The sequence below is a fragment of the Mauremys reevesii genome, linkage group 11 (genome assembly GCF_016161935.1).
Source record: "Mauremys reevesii isolate NIE-2019 linkage group 11, ASM1616193v1, whole genome shotgun sequence".
NCBI classification, from domain to species: Eukaryota; Metazoa; Chordata; order Testudines; family Geoemydidae; genus Mauremys; species Mauremys reevesii.
Genome location: NC_052633.1, coordinates 57,911,466 through 57,924,949, shown reverse-complemented (window position 1 = coordinate 57,924,949; position 13,484 = coordinate 57,911,466). Strand labels below are relative to the sequence as shown.

General features: G+C 35.7%; 1 protein-coding gene across 4 annotated transcripts in view; it reads left to right on the top strand.

Annotated features, from left to right (window-relative positions):
- SPOPL (speckle type BTB/POZ protein like) overlaps positions 1-13,484 on the top strand; it is a 57,083-nt gene that overhangs the window by 21,248 nt on the left and 22,351 nt on the right. For 3 of the 4 annotated variants that reach the window (XM_039494602.1, XM_039494605.1, XM_039494606.1), the window contains exons 2-4: positions 8,323-8,459; positions 8,649-8,770; positions 9,054-9,205. In XM_039494602.1, coding sequence (XP_039350536.1) covers positions 8,382-8,459; positions 8,649-8,770; positions 9,054-9,205 — 352 coding nt within the window. In that variant the 5' untranslated portion in view covers positions 8,323-8,381. Of the gene's footprint in view, positions 1-5,716; positions 5,812-6,958; positions 7,014-8,322; positions 8,460-8,648; positions 8,771-9,053; positions 9,206-13,484 lie in introns of those variants that run through there. The other variant, XM_039494604.1, reaches the window with a different exon arrangement.

The following is a 13,484-nucleotide window of genomic DNA, read 5'->3' as shown; positions in this document are numbered from 1 at the left end:
CTCATTCTCCAATGCATGTTTTGGAACATAAAACTGAGTTATTGTGAGTTTAAACCCTCCCAGAATGTAAGTTCATGTTTGTTTTACTAGTAGCATCAAAGAGAGACATGGAGAAGATGACATTTTATAAAATGGGAAACGTATGATCAGCCAGTTGTAATGAACTACATCGCTATTAACAGTTCTGTTGTTTTTAATCTAACTTCATGTTAAGGCTAGAAATATACTGGATTAGAAATGGAATATTAGAATTATTACAGTAAACTCACATGCTTAAAGCTTCTTGTATTAATGGGTATAATACACATCCAGTGTTACTAAAATAATGACTGTTAACTCTTGGTTTGAACAGGAGGGTAAATGTAGTTGTGGGGTGGTTTTAAAACTCCTATAAGTATTTCTGATTCCAGTGGGAAGAATCTTCAGTTTCTGGTAACCCTTTTGATTAATTAAATGTCCAGAAATGGTAGTTTTCCAAAGATACAAATACTTGATGTGAACTTTTTCTTTCCCCTACTTGACTACACCAAGGGTAGTACAGACTTGAAAAAATCCTATTTCTCGGACAAGAGGCAGCTAGGATAGGTGACTTAGATGAAGAGTCATATTGCTTGTAAGACCAACAAATTGAAGATCAGGCTGTTGTACGTTTTTGCTGGATAACCTGGGTCTTTGACTAAAGCAGTTTTACAGTTAAAGTGCATAGAAATTTAAGAGAACTCATGCTCTGTTGCTTTGATTTTAGAGCAGAAGTGAAAGTGAACCATCTTGTCAATTTCTTGCTGCTTCAGTGGGTGCTCTGATCAGGATCTGGGTCATTGGACACATCTGGGTGTTCAGTGTGGTATGGAGTATGTAGCTCTAAATCTGCTAAAAAAGAAACTACAATGATAGAAAGGAGGCAAAGGTAGGTAAGAGAGAGAGTGGGACTCGAGAGATATAGAAACAGAGACTAGAAAATTGTCCCTGTCAGCATCTGTTTAAGAGCGCTTAAGAGAGAATCTCCTTTTAAGAAGTTGACACTCTTGCTCCTCATACAAGTTATCCAACAAGTCCTCCAAAAAATAAAGCAAGACTTATATTTGTAATATTTTTAAGGTATAAACATCTAATTTAAAGATATATTTGGCCACAGAATATTTCTAACTGCATGTAAAAGTAACATATCTAACAAAAAAAAGTCTAGTAGTTGAAGTACAGTAATTGAATTAGCATATATTAGGTGCTTAGATACCAGTGCCAGAGTAGTTGGTGTGATAAGAATTAGTAAATATTAGGTAAATACTATTTTGTATGTGTTTTTTAGAATTACCTGTTACTTTCAACATCCTCTTCTAAGGAACAAATGAACAGATTGGCAAATTGCATGGCCTTTACTTTGCAAATACATATTGAGTAAATGCTGTGCATCTTCCAGCAGGAAATGTAGTCTAGCATAGTTTGGTGTACAGGGAATGCAGTTTGACATTTGGAACAAAAGTGTACTTAATCTTTATAATTAGATGTAATTATTATATTATTTGTATCATGCAGTGTCGTTATTTACAGACAGACAGAAGTCTGAATAAGGGTAACAGATTGGTCCTTTTAATTAGCTTTTTGACTGTCTTGTCTTGTCCTCAAATTCAGATTTTCTTTCCAATAAAATGTTGTTAATTATTTTAAAGAACAAAATGGTCAGTTTACAAGACTAATATTTCGACAGAACAACTTAGTAAATAAGACTTCTCATGACTGAGGAATTTTTTTTTTAAGTACACCTCTACCTGGATATAATGCTGGTCTCAGGAGCCAAAAAATCTTACCATGTTATATCGAACTTGTTTTGATCCACCGGAGTGCGTAGTCCCCCCTCCTGCGGAGCACTGCTTTACCGCGTTATATCTGAATTTGTGTTATATCGGGTGGTGTTATATCGGGGTAGAGGTGTATCTGTAGGATTTGGGAAGGCAGAAGATTGCCCTGGTAAAGTGACGCTAAACCCATCTTAAACAGACATAGGTATATTGCCCTAGTGTAAGAGACCTATATCTATTGACAGCTGGTACACTGCTCCTGCATGCATGCCATTGTGCTTAAGGGAAAGAGGACATTTAAGACAGTTTTGCATGCCCCATATTCTGAGTTCGCTATGCGCTGGTTTGATACTGTGATACATCCTTCATCCCGAGTTGGGTTTTTGCACTGTGCTTTAACCTAGAATTGGGAGCCAATGAGTTTTTAAATGATCAGGTATTTGAAAACTTAATATTTCCTTCTCCCAAATAGTAAATGACAAAAATTATTATATTGACTACAATCACAGGAAACCGTAATAAATTAAAATCCAGCAGAACTGCTTTGGTTATGGGGGTTGGAATGGTATCACTGGAGCTACACCACATTAATTTGAATCAGCTTGCAAACTCACTTTATTGTTTGGGAGGGGATTGTATTGACTTCAGATTAACAAATCAAATGTTCAGCCATCTAAACATGCACACTGGAGCCTTTATCTGCTTTCTGAATTTAGAAATTTAATAGAAATGAAAGCAGGAATTACTGGTGTTGATTCATATACACTAGTTGACCTTTGAGAAGTAGTCTGCATTTTTAAAATTTCCGTCAAAGACAAAATTTGGGTAGGTCTAAACTACAAAAGATTACCTTGCTTGTCAAACTTCTTTAGGATGATAGTTGAAGCATGTTTAGTGCATCTAAATGCACAAAAATATTATGACAACTGAAACACGTAAAATACACAGTTAATAGCTGTTGCCAATACTTTAATTATATTAGTCTTTTCCTTAATATTTTCTTAGTAACATTACTACCAGTTGCAGTAAGATCTAAAGACTCTTATCTTGGAGGATCAGTTGACTAAAGACAATATTGCATATTACAGTATTTTAGGTAATTTCTCTTGCCAAGTTACTGCCGCTATTGTATTTTGGTAGGCTTCCAGGCTAATGTAAAGAAGAATCACTCTGGTTATTAGTTGACGGTTGTCTATGTATTCAAATCAGCGTGGATAAAAACCAATTTTTTTAAAATAAAAAAATACTGTTTTTGCTTAAGTTGAATATTTTTGATTTAAACTAAAACCAGGTTCATTTAAAAAAAAAACTACTTAAAATTAAATTTGAAAAAGCTGACCTATGTTAAGACTTAATGTATTATCTATTAGTCATTTAAAAAAAAAATTAAGCAGTACATGTTTACTGCCAAGTTTCAAAGAAAGTCAGACCACTGAACTGGTGGAAGTCTGGAGCTTAAGCACCTGAAAGTGGAGTTGTTTCAACTGCTAAACCAGATTTTGATTGCATTAGCTTCTTCTGCAGGTACAGAAGAGAATATTTTCTTCATTTCTGTTTATTTTATTACTTCGTTTCATTCAAAATTAAGAAACCAATTAGTAGCTGAAAAAGCAGGAAAGTTTGTTTGAGTCTTCCAATCTGAATAAAAACTAGGTGCAAGAGGATGCAGTGTACTTGTTCCAAAATCTTGAGGGAATAATGAGCAGAAACAGTCAGTTCAATTAACTAATTATAAATTTCTTTTGTTTAATAAATTATTTAGTTTTAAATGCAAAACATACTTTGATAAACTTTTCTTCCGTATCTAGCACATTTATTTAATAAAAAGAATTGTGCATTTTTAATTTGAATTTCCATCCAAACAGAGCTTGACACTAATCAGAAGTAAAAAAATTGCCATCTAGTAAATAGTTAAGCTATATAATTGCTTAAAGAAATGTGTATTGATATAGTATATCCCCCTGGTTAGCAAGAAGAAGCACCAAATTTAGTGTTAAGGCAGTGTATGTGCAAATTGGATATTTTAATGCTTACCAACCAATGAGAATATACCTTTCTTGAGGAAAATAACTAAAAAATACAAATGCAAAACTCAATTAAAATCAAAGATTAAAATCATGCTTTCCTGCTTGCTACTTTTAGTCATAATTAAAACTGGTGATTTAAATAGCTTTGATTTAAATCCGCAGTCATTCAAAGTGTCTGGGAAAGTGGCACTATTTCCTTTGGCTAAATATTTATCTAATCTTTTCTGTATTGGTTTTTCTAGATTTAAAAAAAAAGAGATTTATTCTCACTGTACTATTCCTACAGATAAAGTATGAAAGCACTATACTTAAGGTCAATATTAATAGCTAAAAGCAATTAACATATTAGTTGAATTGATAGGTGAGAGAGACAACCAAGTGGTTTCAGACCAGAAGCTCTTTATAACCTATAACACAGATTTGTGTTCCACAGTCTGTTCGTTCATTTACTACAGAAGACATGTAAGAATTTCCAGTAGTACAGTTTTAATTGTATGGTGGTGGAATGAGAGAACATGGAAGTTTGCATGCCACTAAAGAAACTTTGGTGGGGAAAAGGCTATCAAAGATAGTGAAGTGAGCATTAGCAGTCTACCTTGCAAAATGGCGCTATGAATACAAGTGTATTTTCTTTAACTGAAGTATTTTTCTTTAAGATGGAATGGTCAGATACCAAATGCTTCAAAGTCTGTTTAGAATAGAGCAAGTTCTCATTGACTACATTATTTTGCACTGAGTGTCTGTTGGAACAGATCTTACAGGATAACAGGTGTGGGTAAGTTGAAACACTGGTCCTCAACAGACTTCCTATTTCACTGCTTAACTTTTGGGGAGGAAAATATAAGTAAACTTCAAATCATAGGTATTCAGTAAGCTTTATTATGTGCTTAGGAGTGGAGTACGATCTGAATAGTTAAAGGATAAATTATTGGAGACCCATTATTTAAATAGGTATCCATACATCTAATGTAAAATGTTATATTATTGCAATACAATTTTAAAGGCCTAGCATGTAATCTTATTTAGAACGATGTATAATAAAACTCTTTTCCATAAAGATTTCACGTGTGCTGTGGCGCATTTTAAGGTACTTAACATCTGATACTTCAGGTTTTAGACTCTTATAAATGCTAACTAGGTTTGTTTTGAGAGTTAAAAAGTATCTAAAATGAGTGACAGACATAGATGATCCTCTGATAGCTGAACTACAACCAGCAGCACATTAAAACCCAAGTAAAAATGTTCTGCATGTATACCTAAAAAAAAAAAATCTCATTAACACATTGATTTGGAAAAAGCTAACAAAGTCTGGCTTTGTGATAGGGAGGTGAAGATTATGCTGCTGCAGAAAAGCACGGCAGCATTTACTTTTAGCTGCTTTTGAGGTTAAAACTGTTGAGCCAAGACTGCAGGGAGGAAGCTAGTTACTTTGGATAAAAGAATATGGATGTGATGCACTTTCTGACTTTCCTCTCTTGGTGCTGGCATGTTTCCTGGAATCTTAAATTCCAGGAGTGTTCGTGGAAGATATTCCCCCCCCATTATACTGGGACTCCAGTTTCCTATAGAGGATTACATAGGGAAGCTGCATTGTCTGTGCTGCAAAGGATTATGAGGGTGGGATGGGATGGGGGGCTTCTGTTGATGGCACTGGTGGCCAAGAAAATTAAACCAAGGCCAGCGGTTTTAGGGGAATGTGAAGGGGATGAAGATTCTACCACCACATTCCACACACACAGGGCAAGAAAAATTTCTGGCGACTAGAAGCAGAATAACTATTTGACCAGTATTTGGCAGAGAACACAGCTAAGGAAAATTGCTGAGGCTGACAAAGATATTTCCTTCTTCTCATTCAAAGCACCCACTGTAACAGATCTGTGGACCATCAGCCTGATTTCAGCTTGAGGACAGAGACAAATCTATCTGCCGCTGGCGAGAGAGGAATATCCTGTTCCCTGAATTCCCTCCAGTCTTACCTGCCTACCGTGGTGATCTAGCCAGACCTTGCTGCTGCAGAATTTTTGAGAGGAAATTCCTAATTTTGTTCAAATTTCTAACAATTTGGGGCAACATTTGTCCATCTAATTCCTAGCTGTGCCCAACGATAGCATTTATATTTAAAGAAGATTGTCTCCTCAGCACTGCATCCCCTTTTCAGGCATTTCCAGCAGCTGGTGCCCCTTCAGGGAACAAGCTAGGCTGGAAAAGGCCAGAGGCAAAAAGAAATCTCTCTCTCCTGGAGCTCAGCCTGCTCTATGGACAGCACATAGTTCCCCCTCACAGCCCAGTCTGAGTCGGATCACCCAGTTCTTAGCTCTTGGGCAGGACTGGGGAAAACTGGCTCCCGGGGCAAGCAGCTCCTTCTCCTCATCACCATAAAGGGAGTGCTGCCAGTGTGCCTATGGGAGGGTCATGCTTATAATAAGTCCATAGCATGGCTGCTGTTGGGAGGCTCTCTTTACTGGTCAGTCGCTGCCTCCCCTCAGGCTGCCAATGGAGGACAGTACATACAGCATGGATAACTGCCACCACCCTAGAGTGTGGTAAGGGGCCTTTTGGCCCAGCTCCCTCCTCCTAGTCCATCTCTGTAACAGAACTGCTGGGGTTCTCTATGATATCCCAGGCTGAGTCTTGCTGGGGAAATGCAGAGCCCTCTGGCTTTTGACTCCCATGTAGTAGAGAGGGGTTTAGTTCCTGCAGACTTCATTCTGAATTCCAGACCAGTACCTTCTTTGAGAAACCAGTGAGGAGATATTCACCCACGAAAGCTCATGCTGCAAAACGTCTGTTAGTCTATTAGTCTATAAGGTGCCACAGGATTCTTTGCTGCTTCTTGAGGAGATACAGTAAGCCCAGTATCTTTGAGGCTTGGGGGAGAACATTCAAGCTTAGTTGTAGGAAGACAGCTGTAGGAAGAAGAAAGAGAAGGTGACAGACCTGGGGGAGGGAGGAAGAAGGGGGGAAAAATGCTCTTTGTGTATTTTTAACCAAATGGCACAACTAATCAAATTTGTGTTTTTAATTTGGTTGAAAGGATTGGCAATACTAAAACTTAGTAGGGAAGCAGGCAGAACTATGTTGGTGTTGGTTTTTTCACTTATAGAAAATTTCATACATTTTTTTTTCCTGTTTCAGTACCATCTGCAAGACTATGCTTTCTCCTTATTCAGTGCAATAATTGTCAATATAGGTGTGTTTAGTTACTTGTTAAACTCAAACATGAGTAAAATAAGATTTCAGAACTTAATCTGGATTGTAGTCAGTCATTACCATTTTAATACAAATATGTATGTTTTTTCTGTTAAGAGTTAGCCATGTTGCTTTATATATAAACCATACTGAAACAATTAAAAAAAAAATTGACTTTGGGACAAAATTGATAAAATATACTTGAAATTAGGCAAAAATCCATATTTATCACGACTCATAAAATACTGGGGAAAATATGGTAAACTTATTTAAGTCCCTTTATCAGAAAATGTGAAGTCTTATATATTAAATGTTTGTTGTATTTAGTTAAATAATTTTGGTATTTAGAGAAACAAAACTGCTTGTGGTTATCACACCTGTAGTATGGTGGTCACGTTCTAGTTTCAGTGATAGTTAGGGACTTTGGTTAAAAGAGGCTTCACATACTGAGAATTTTTCTAAAATATTTTATTGTAGGAACATGCTTTACAAAACTCCAGTTTGTCTCAACTTCTAGTATGTTGGAGAAAACAGGATACTGAGATGTAAGAGTAAACCACAGCAAGAACATTTTAGGCTATGCCTTGGAGGCACTTAAATGAGCTTCCAACTACATAATAATTGTGGCAGTTGCATACAGATGTACTCATGGCTTATTGCCAGTAATATGACTACTTCATTTAAAAAAAAAAAGAAGAGTTTATGCCGTGTCCTTAATTCTACTTAATAGAAGTATGAAGAAAATACTACTCTTTAAAATAGCATACTTTTTCTTCTAAGGATCCCTGTACCATTTGACTCTCTTGTGGCCCCAGATGACCAGCATCCCTTTCAGCCACAATTTGAGGCCCCACAGGCATTTTCAATTCACTTTATCATTATTAATGTATTTACAAACAAAAAGACCCAGTCCACCAGACTTATAATATGACTACAGGGGTCAAGGTGGTAATGGTGATGGTAATGTTTGAATAGCACAATTATTTTTGATCTACGATATATAGGTTGTCTGTACTGTTCTAAAACTAAATATCACAGTGGGATCCAGCTTGCAGATCTTTGGGTAAAATGTGCTTCTCAATGAGTGTATGGGACCTAGCTAGTATAGATTTAGACACAAACTATGGCTTCTCTGCTAGATGTTGCTTTTGATATTTTCAGTAATTTACCTTAATGGAATTTCAAAACTACACAGTTAAAACAATAGCCAGGGTACCAAAATGTAGTAATAGGCTTATCCCCCCTCCCCCCAATTAAACTATTCTTTGGTCGCTCCATTTTATTAAATATAGTAATCTTATTTTTTGTAGGAAAATTGCTGAAGCGTGGACTGCTGCCTTGATACTGTAAATCAGCAATAGAGGTGGCAATGTCGAGAGTCCCCACCCCTCCACCACCTGGAGAGATGTCCAGTGGACCTGTGGCCGAAAGCTGGTGTTACACACAGGTAATGTATACAGACTTCAGCGATTGGGTTTTTCTTTTCACAAGATCAGTCTAGACAAATGTTTTTCTTATAATAATTTGAACAGTGCTGACAATTCAACTAGTTCTCATTGGTTGCAGTTGCCTATATGACAAGTGAGTTAAAAACTGAAATATCAAATTGAAGTAATTTTCTACATCTTTTGTTCAGGTTAAAGTAGTAAAATTTTCCTACATGTGGACCATTAATAACTTCAGTTTTTGTCGAGAAGAAATGGGTGAAGTTTTAAAGAGTTCTACATTTTCATCAGGGCCAAATGACAAAATGAAGTGGTAAGATCTCTTATTTTTTTCAGTTGCTTGTGATCTCTTTAACTTAAGGGGTTGAAAAGTTAAATAACATATTACACACTGAATCAAGAGAAATTTCTGAAAGGCTTATAATACTAAGTATCTAGTGTTTTTTCAGATAAGTCACGGTTACAGCAATCATAGAGGGAAAGGGAAATACAAGGACAACATTAACTTGTTGGTGTACATCATCATGATGTATTATCAAAATGTTTCAAAATTTATTCTGTGCAATTTAAAATGTAGTCCTTTACATTTTTTTCAGGTGCCTGAGAGTAAACCCAAAGGGTTTAGATGATGAAAGCAAAGACTACTTGTCATTATATTTGCTTTTAGTCAGTTGTCCAAAAAGTGAAGTCAGAGCAAAATTCAAATTTTCTCTTCTGAATGCTAAAAGAGAAGAAACAAAAGCAATGGGTAAGTAGAATTACAAATGGTGTAATGCAGGCTTTTAAGGAAATCCCCATGAAATGAAACTCTGAAATTAACTTACTTTTACTTTTAAAATAGTGAATTTAACACTGAGGTAAACTTTAAAGTATCTAATGTTTAAGATCCTCATATGACCTTCATTCAGTATTAAAAAAAACAAAAAACATTTCATATTTTGTACCTCTATGAACATTGAGCTAATCTTGTAAATTGCTAACCATAGTCATTTCAGATTCAATCTTTATTCTGTTTTCTGGCTCTTGTAGTGGGTTCTGTTTTGTTACCCTAATTTTGCCTCTTTTTATAGAGGATTTATTTACTTATTGTTGATCATATGCTGACATTTGCTGGCTGATTTCCATATTAATTACGTTAAGTTGAAATACTTTTTATTGGCATCTCTTTACATGTGTGTGTAAAAAAAAAAAAAAAAAAAACCCACACCTGTAAACTTTGGTCTACTTCTTCCCAGTTGCAGTATAGTCAGTCCCAAGCTTTCAGAAATCATGAGCAAGGTCCCCAAAAGAACATGAGATTAAAAAAGAAAAAAAAAGGGGGGGGTTCTTTGTATATATGCCTTTGGTTTCATGTTTTCAAATTTTTCTCATGGGTGAGGTCTAGAAATATTTTTTTTACATGAAAGTTCAGATTCTCCTGTAACTACATGATTCTAGGAGCTGGAGTGCTTAAGAAAAACACCAAATATGATGAGACTGTGCAGCAATGCAGTTAGTTAACTGTTTAAATGTTCAGACACTCAAAATGATGCCTGCACAGGTTGGCAGATCTCTGGATGGGAAATTCAGAGCACTGGGCTTCCTTGAACATTTGGGTCCTCATTGTTTTCTGTCTCAGGATGACACAGACTCCTCAGGCTGTACCTCCTATAATTTCTCCACTTACGTAACTACACCGGTGTGCATTACCTAAATAATTTCCAAAAACAGAACACAGGCCCCAAATAATGCAACATAGAACTCTGTACAGATGTGCCTTGGGATAACATTATAATATGCAAATTATATGCCTGCCAGAGCTAGTTCTTCCTCTCCCATCTACCATAGGTGGAAACAACATATTCCATGCCTTTAACCCTTCTAATTTACTCCTGAATGTGCTGACAGGAAAACATCCTTTCTTTAGTTTAATACAATCTCCCTATCCATTCATGCAATTAATTAAAGGTGTAGTTCATGATGTCTAATAGATATGTCAATTTCAAATAATACGGGGGGCCCCTGGCGGGCTGGTTTGTTTACCTGCCCCAGGCCAATGGGAGCTACTGGAAGTGGCACGGGCTGAGGGACTTACTGGCTGCCGCTTCCAGCAACTCCCATTGGCCCAGAGCAGCGATCCGCGGCCAGTGGGAGCCGCGATCAGCCGGGCCTGCGGACAGGGCAGGTAAACCCCTGTTTGAGAAACCCTGAAATAAGAAGTGAAGAGGGATCATATGTTGTGAGAGAGCTATTACTTTTCACTCATTTTTTATTTTAAACACTGACAAGCAAGAAATCCTGAAACCAGTGTTTTGGGTTGTTTACTCTAGTTTGAAAATCAGAAATAAGCAAACTTCACCCCTTGCAGTTTTTGTAGTGGCAACTCTTAAGTTTAGAGTCCACAGCTGACACACTTTTTGGGCCCTATGGTCAAATACCTGTACTCTTGAATCTTGTTTTCATTGACTTTCCATTATTTTATTTAGGTTCCTATTGGCTCCTGATTCTGGAGCTGCTTTATTTTTATTTAGACTTAAATACAACACCAAAGGATGGCTATCCAAGCTCTAGGCATCCATTATGTTGACTAAAGATGCAGAGCCATGTCCACAGTTCTCCTGGACGTGAAGAAAGTTGTGTGTGGAATGGATAAAGAACTGATCTTTTAATTTTTTTAATTCTAGTGTAGTAACTATTTTCATGTTGCTTCACTTCTCTGGTATTGTAAACCCCTAACAAACTGCTGTGTTTTCAGTTTAATTTTGGTTGCTGATTTTATATAGCTAGTTTTCTAATTTTAAGTCATGAAGTTGGAGGTTATTGCTAGGCTGATTGTAGAGATATTGAATTTGAACACTCTTTGTTTTGTTTTCCTCTTTCTGTAAGTTATTTTGTGATTGAAGTTTTACAATGTTGTGTTTTGAGATGTTGGTCAAGAAGAATCAAAAACATGCCCCAAGGTGCCTTAAAGTTGAGTGGATTGACTCTAATCAAAGTAATTAACACCATTGATTTAAATTATTTAAATCAGCAAGCGGGAAACTTTGATTTAAATGACTTTAATCTTATTTTTCATCTATACTTTTTTTGTATTTCCCTAAAAGAGGGTGAGTTTCATTGGTTGATATCCATTAAAACATGATTGACTTTCAACTAAATATAGCTATTACACTAAACTCGGTACTTTTTGCTAACCAGGAGGATATATGATATTTATACAAACTTATTTAGGCAATTTTATAGCTTGACATACACTCATTTAGATTCTTGATATTTACATTTTTTTATTACATTAAATGGTGAATGGTGCCAGCTCTCTTTGGATGAAAATTCATTGAAATGCACAAAAACAGCATTTTAAAATCTTTTAGTTAAATAACTATTTTAAGTGTGTTGGATAGACAATAAAAACATTTTATTAAAATACATTTTGCATTTAAAATTAACTGATTTGTTAAACAAAGGGAGTATTTTCTGTAGTTATTGAATTGAACTCATAGACTGTAAGGCCAGAAGGGACAATTGTGATCTGATTGTTCTGGTCACCATGTCCTTCAGGATTTTAGAACTAGTAGATCTCTTCCTCAGACCTAGTTTTTTATTCATAGATTAGAAGAGGAAAACGAGCTTTTTTGACTTTCAGCTCTCAACCAGTTCCTCAACCTTGCATGTACTAGTCATTGAACTGAACTACTTGAATAAGATGAAATGAAGAAAATATTCTCTCTGCACCTGAAGTAAAGGCTACTGCAGTCAAAGGCTAGTTTTTACTCTGATTCCAGGTGCTTAGTCACTGCCTTCCACCAGTTCCATAGTTTGATTTTCTTTAAAACTTGACTACAAATATGTATTGCTTCATATTATTTTTGTATTTAATTTAAATCATGACAATAAGCTTTAGGGATAACATAGGTTCTCATAATTTCAAATTTAATTTAAAGAGTTTTATTTTAAAAATTTAATTTACAATTAAATATATTTTAAACTACTTTTAGCCAGGTTGTTGAACAATATATTATTAAGTGGCTAAGAAGGAGGACAACATCTTGTTGCCTGGCAAATGCAGATTTAATCAATAGGTCTGCAGGAGATCTTCCACTGTTCTCCTGCCTCTTGAGGCCCGGATTAACATTATACCAGTTGAATTTGCCTCTGCTTCTGTACTCTATGGTAGTGGCTGCTTGACTAGATTTTATAGAGTCATACCATAAGGGATGGCAGTTTGTTTTCCCAGTCCATTATATCATGCAATCAACTCTATTGCAGTTTTCAATTTTTTCCCATCCAGTATTGCCACAAAAATAAAATTAACTGCAGAAGAAAGAAATTAGACCTTCCTATAACTTTAATGAATACAAATAAACTCACATATAAACTATTTTGACTGACAGTGCTACAGTTTTTTTACCGTACCGTATTATAAAAGTTACTGAACTGTCAAATGAAGACAGCTGAAGTAGGAATTGAGCACTCCTTTGTTATAGATGGATTTATTTTGAAAAAAATTCACTAACGATTTCATGTCGGCACAGTTCTGAGAAGGCTTCTCCACATGCAAACTATAAAAGTTTCCATGGGAGGTAGTTCTTGAAGTACTTTTCAGAATTCCTAGGCATCTCAAAGCTGTTTCTTTTTATCCAAAGAAGGTGATGATTAACATTTTCAGTACTATTGAGTTGGTTTTTGTGTTGGGAAGCAAGTTGTTTTTAAGATAAATCTTGATATTATAAAACAGGCTGAGGACCCTGCATGTGACAAAGTGTAGCCAAATAAATTGCAAGTTGTGATTATTCTGTATGTCAAGCCTTCTACATCATAATGACCAGACTATTAGTGTTGGCAAATCAACATGACCTGCTGAGTGACTTTTTTGAAAAAAAAACTAGTCACTTGACATCTACAGATTCAGTTTTAAATTAGAACATATACACACTGACTTGGTGAAAAAGTATTTTAAAGGACAATCTAACTCATCTTTACTATAGGGGGATTGACTGTGACTCCCAGATTTAGGATACCTAATACTTTCCATTATTTAAAAAAAAAAA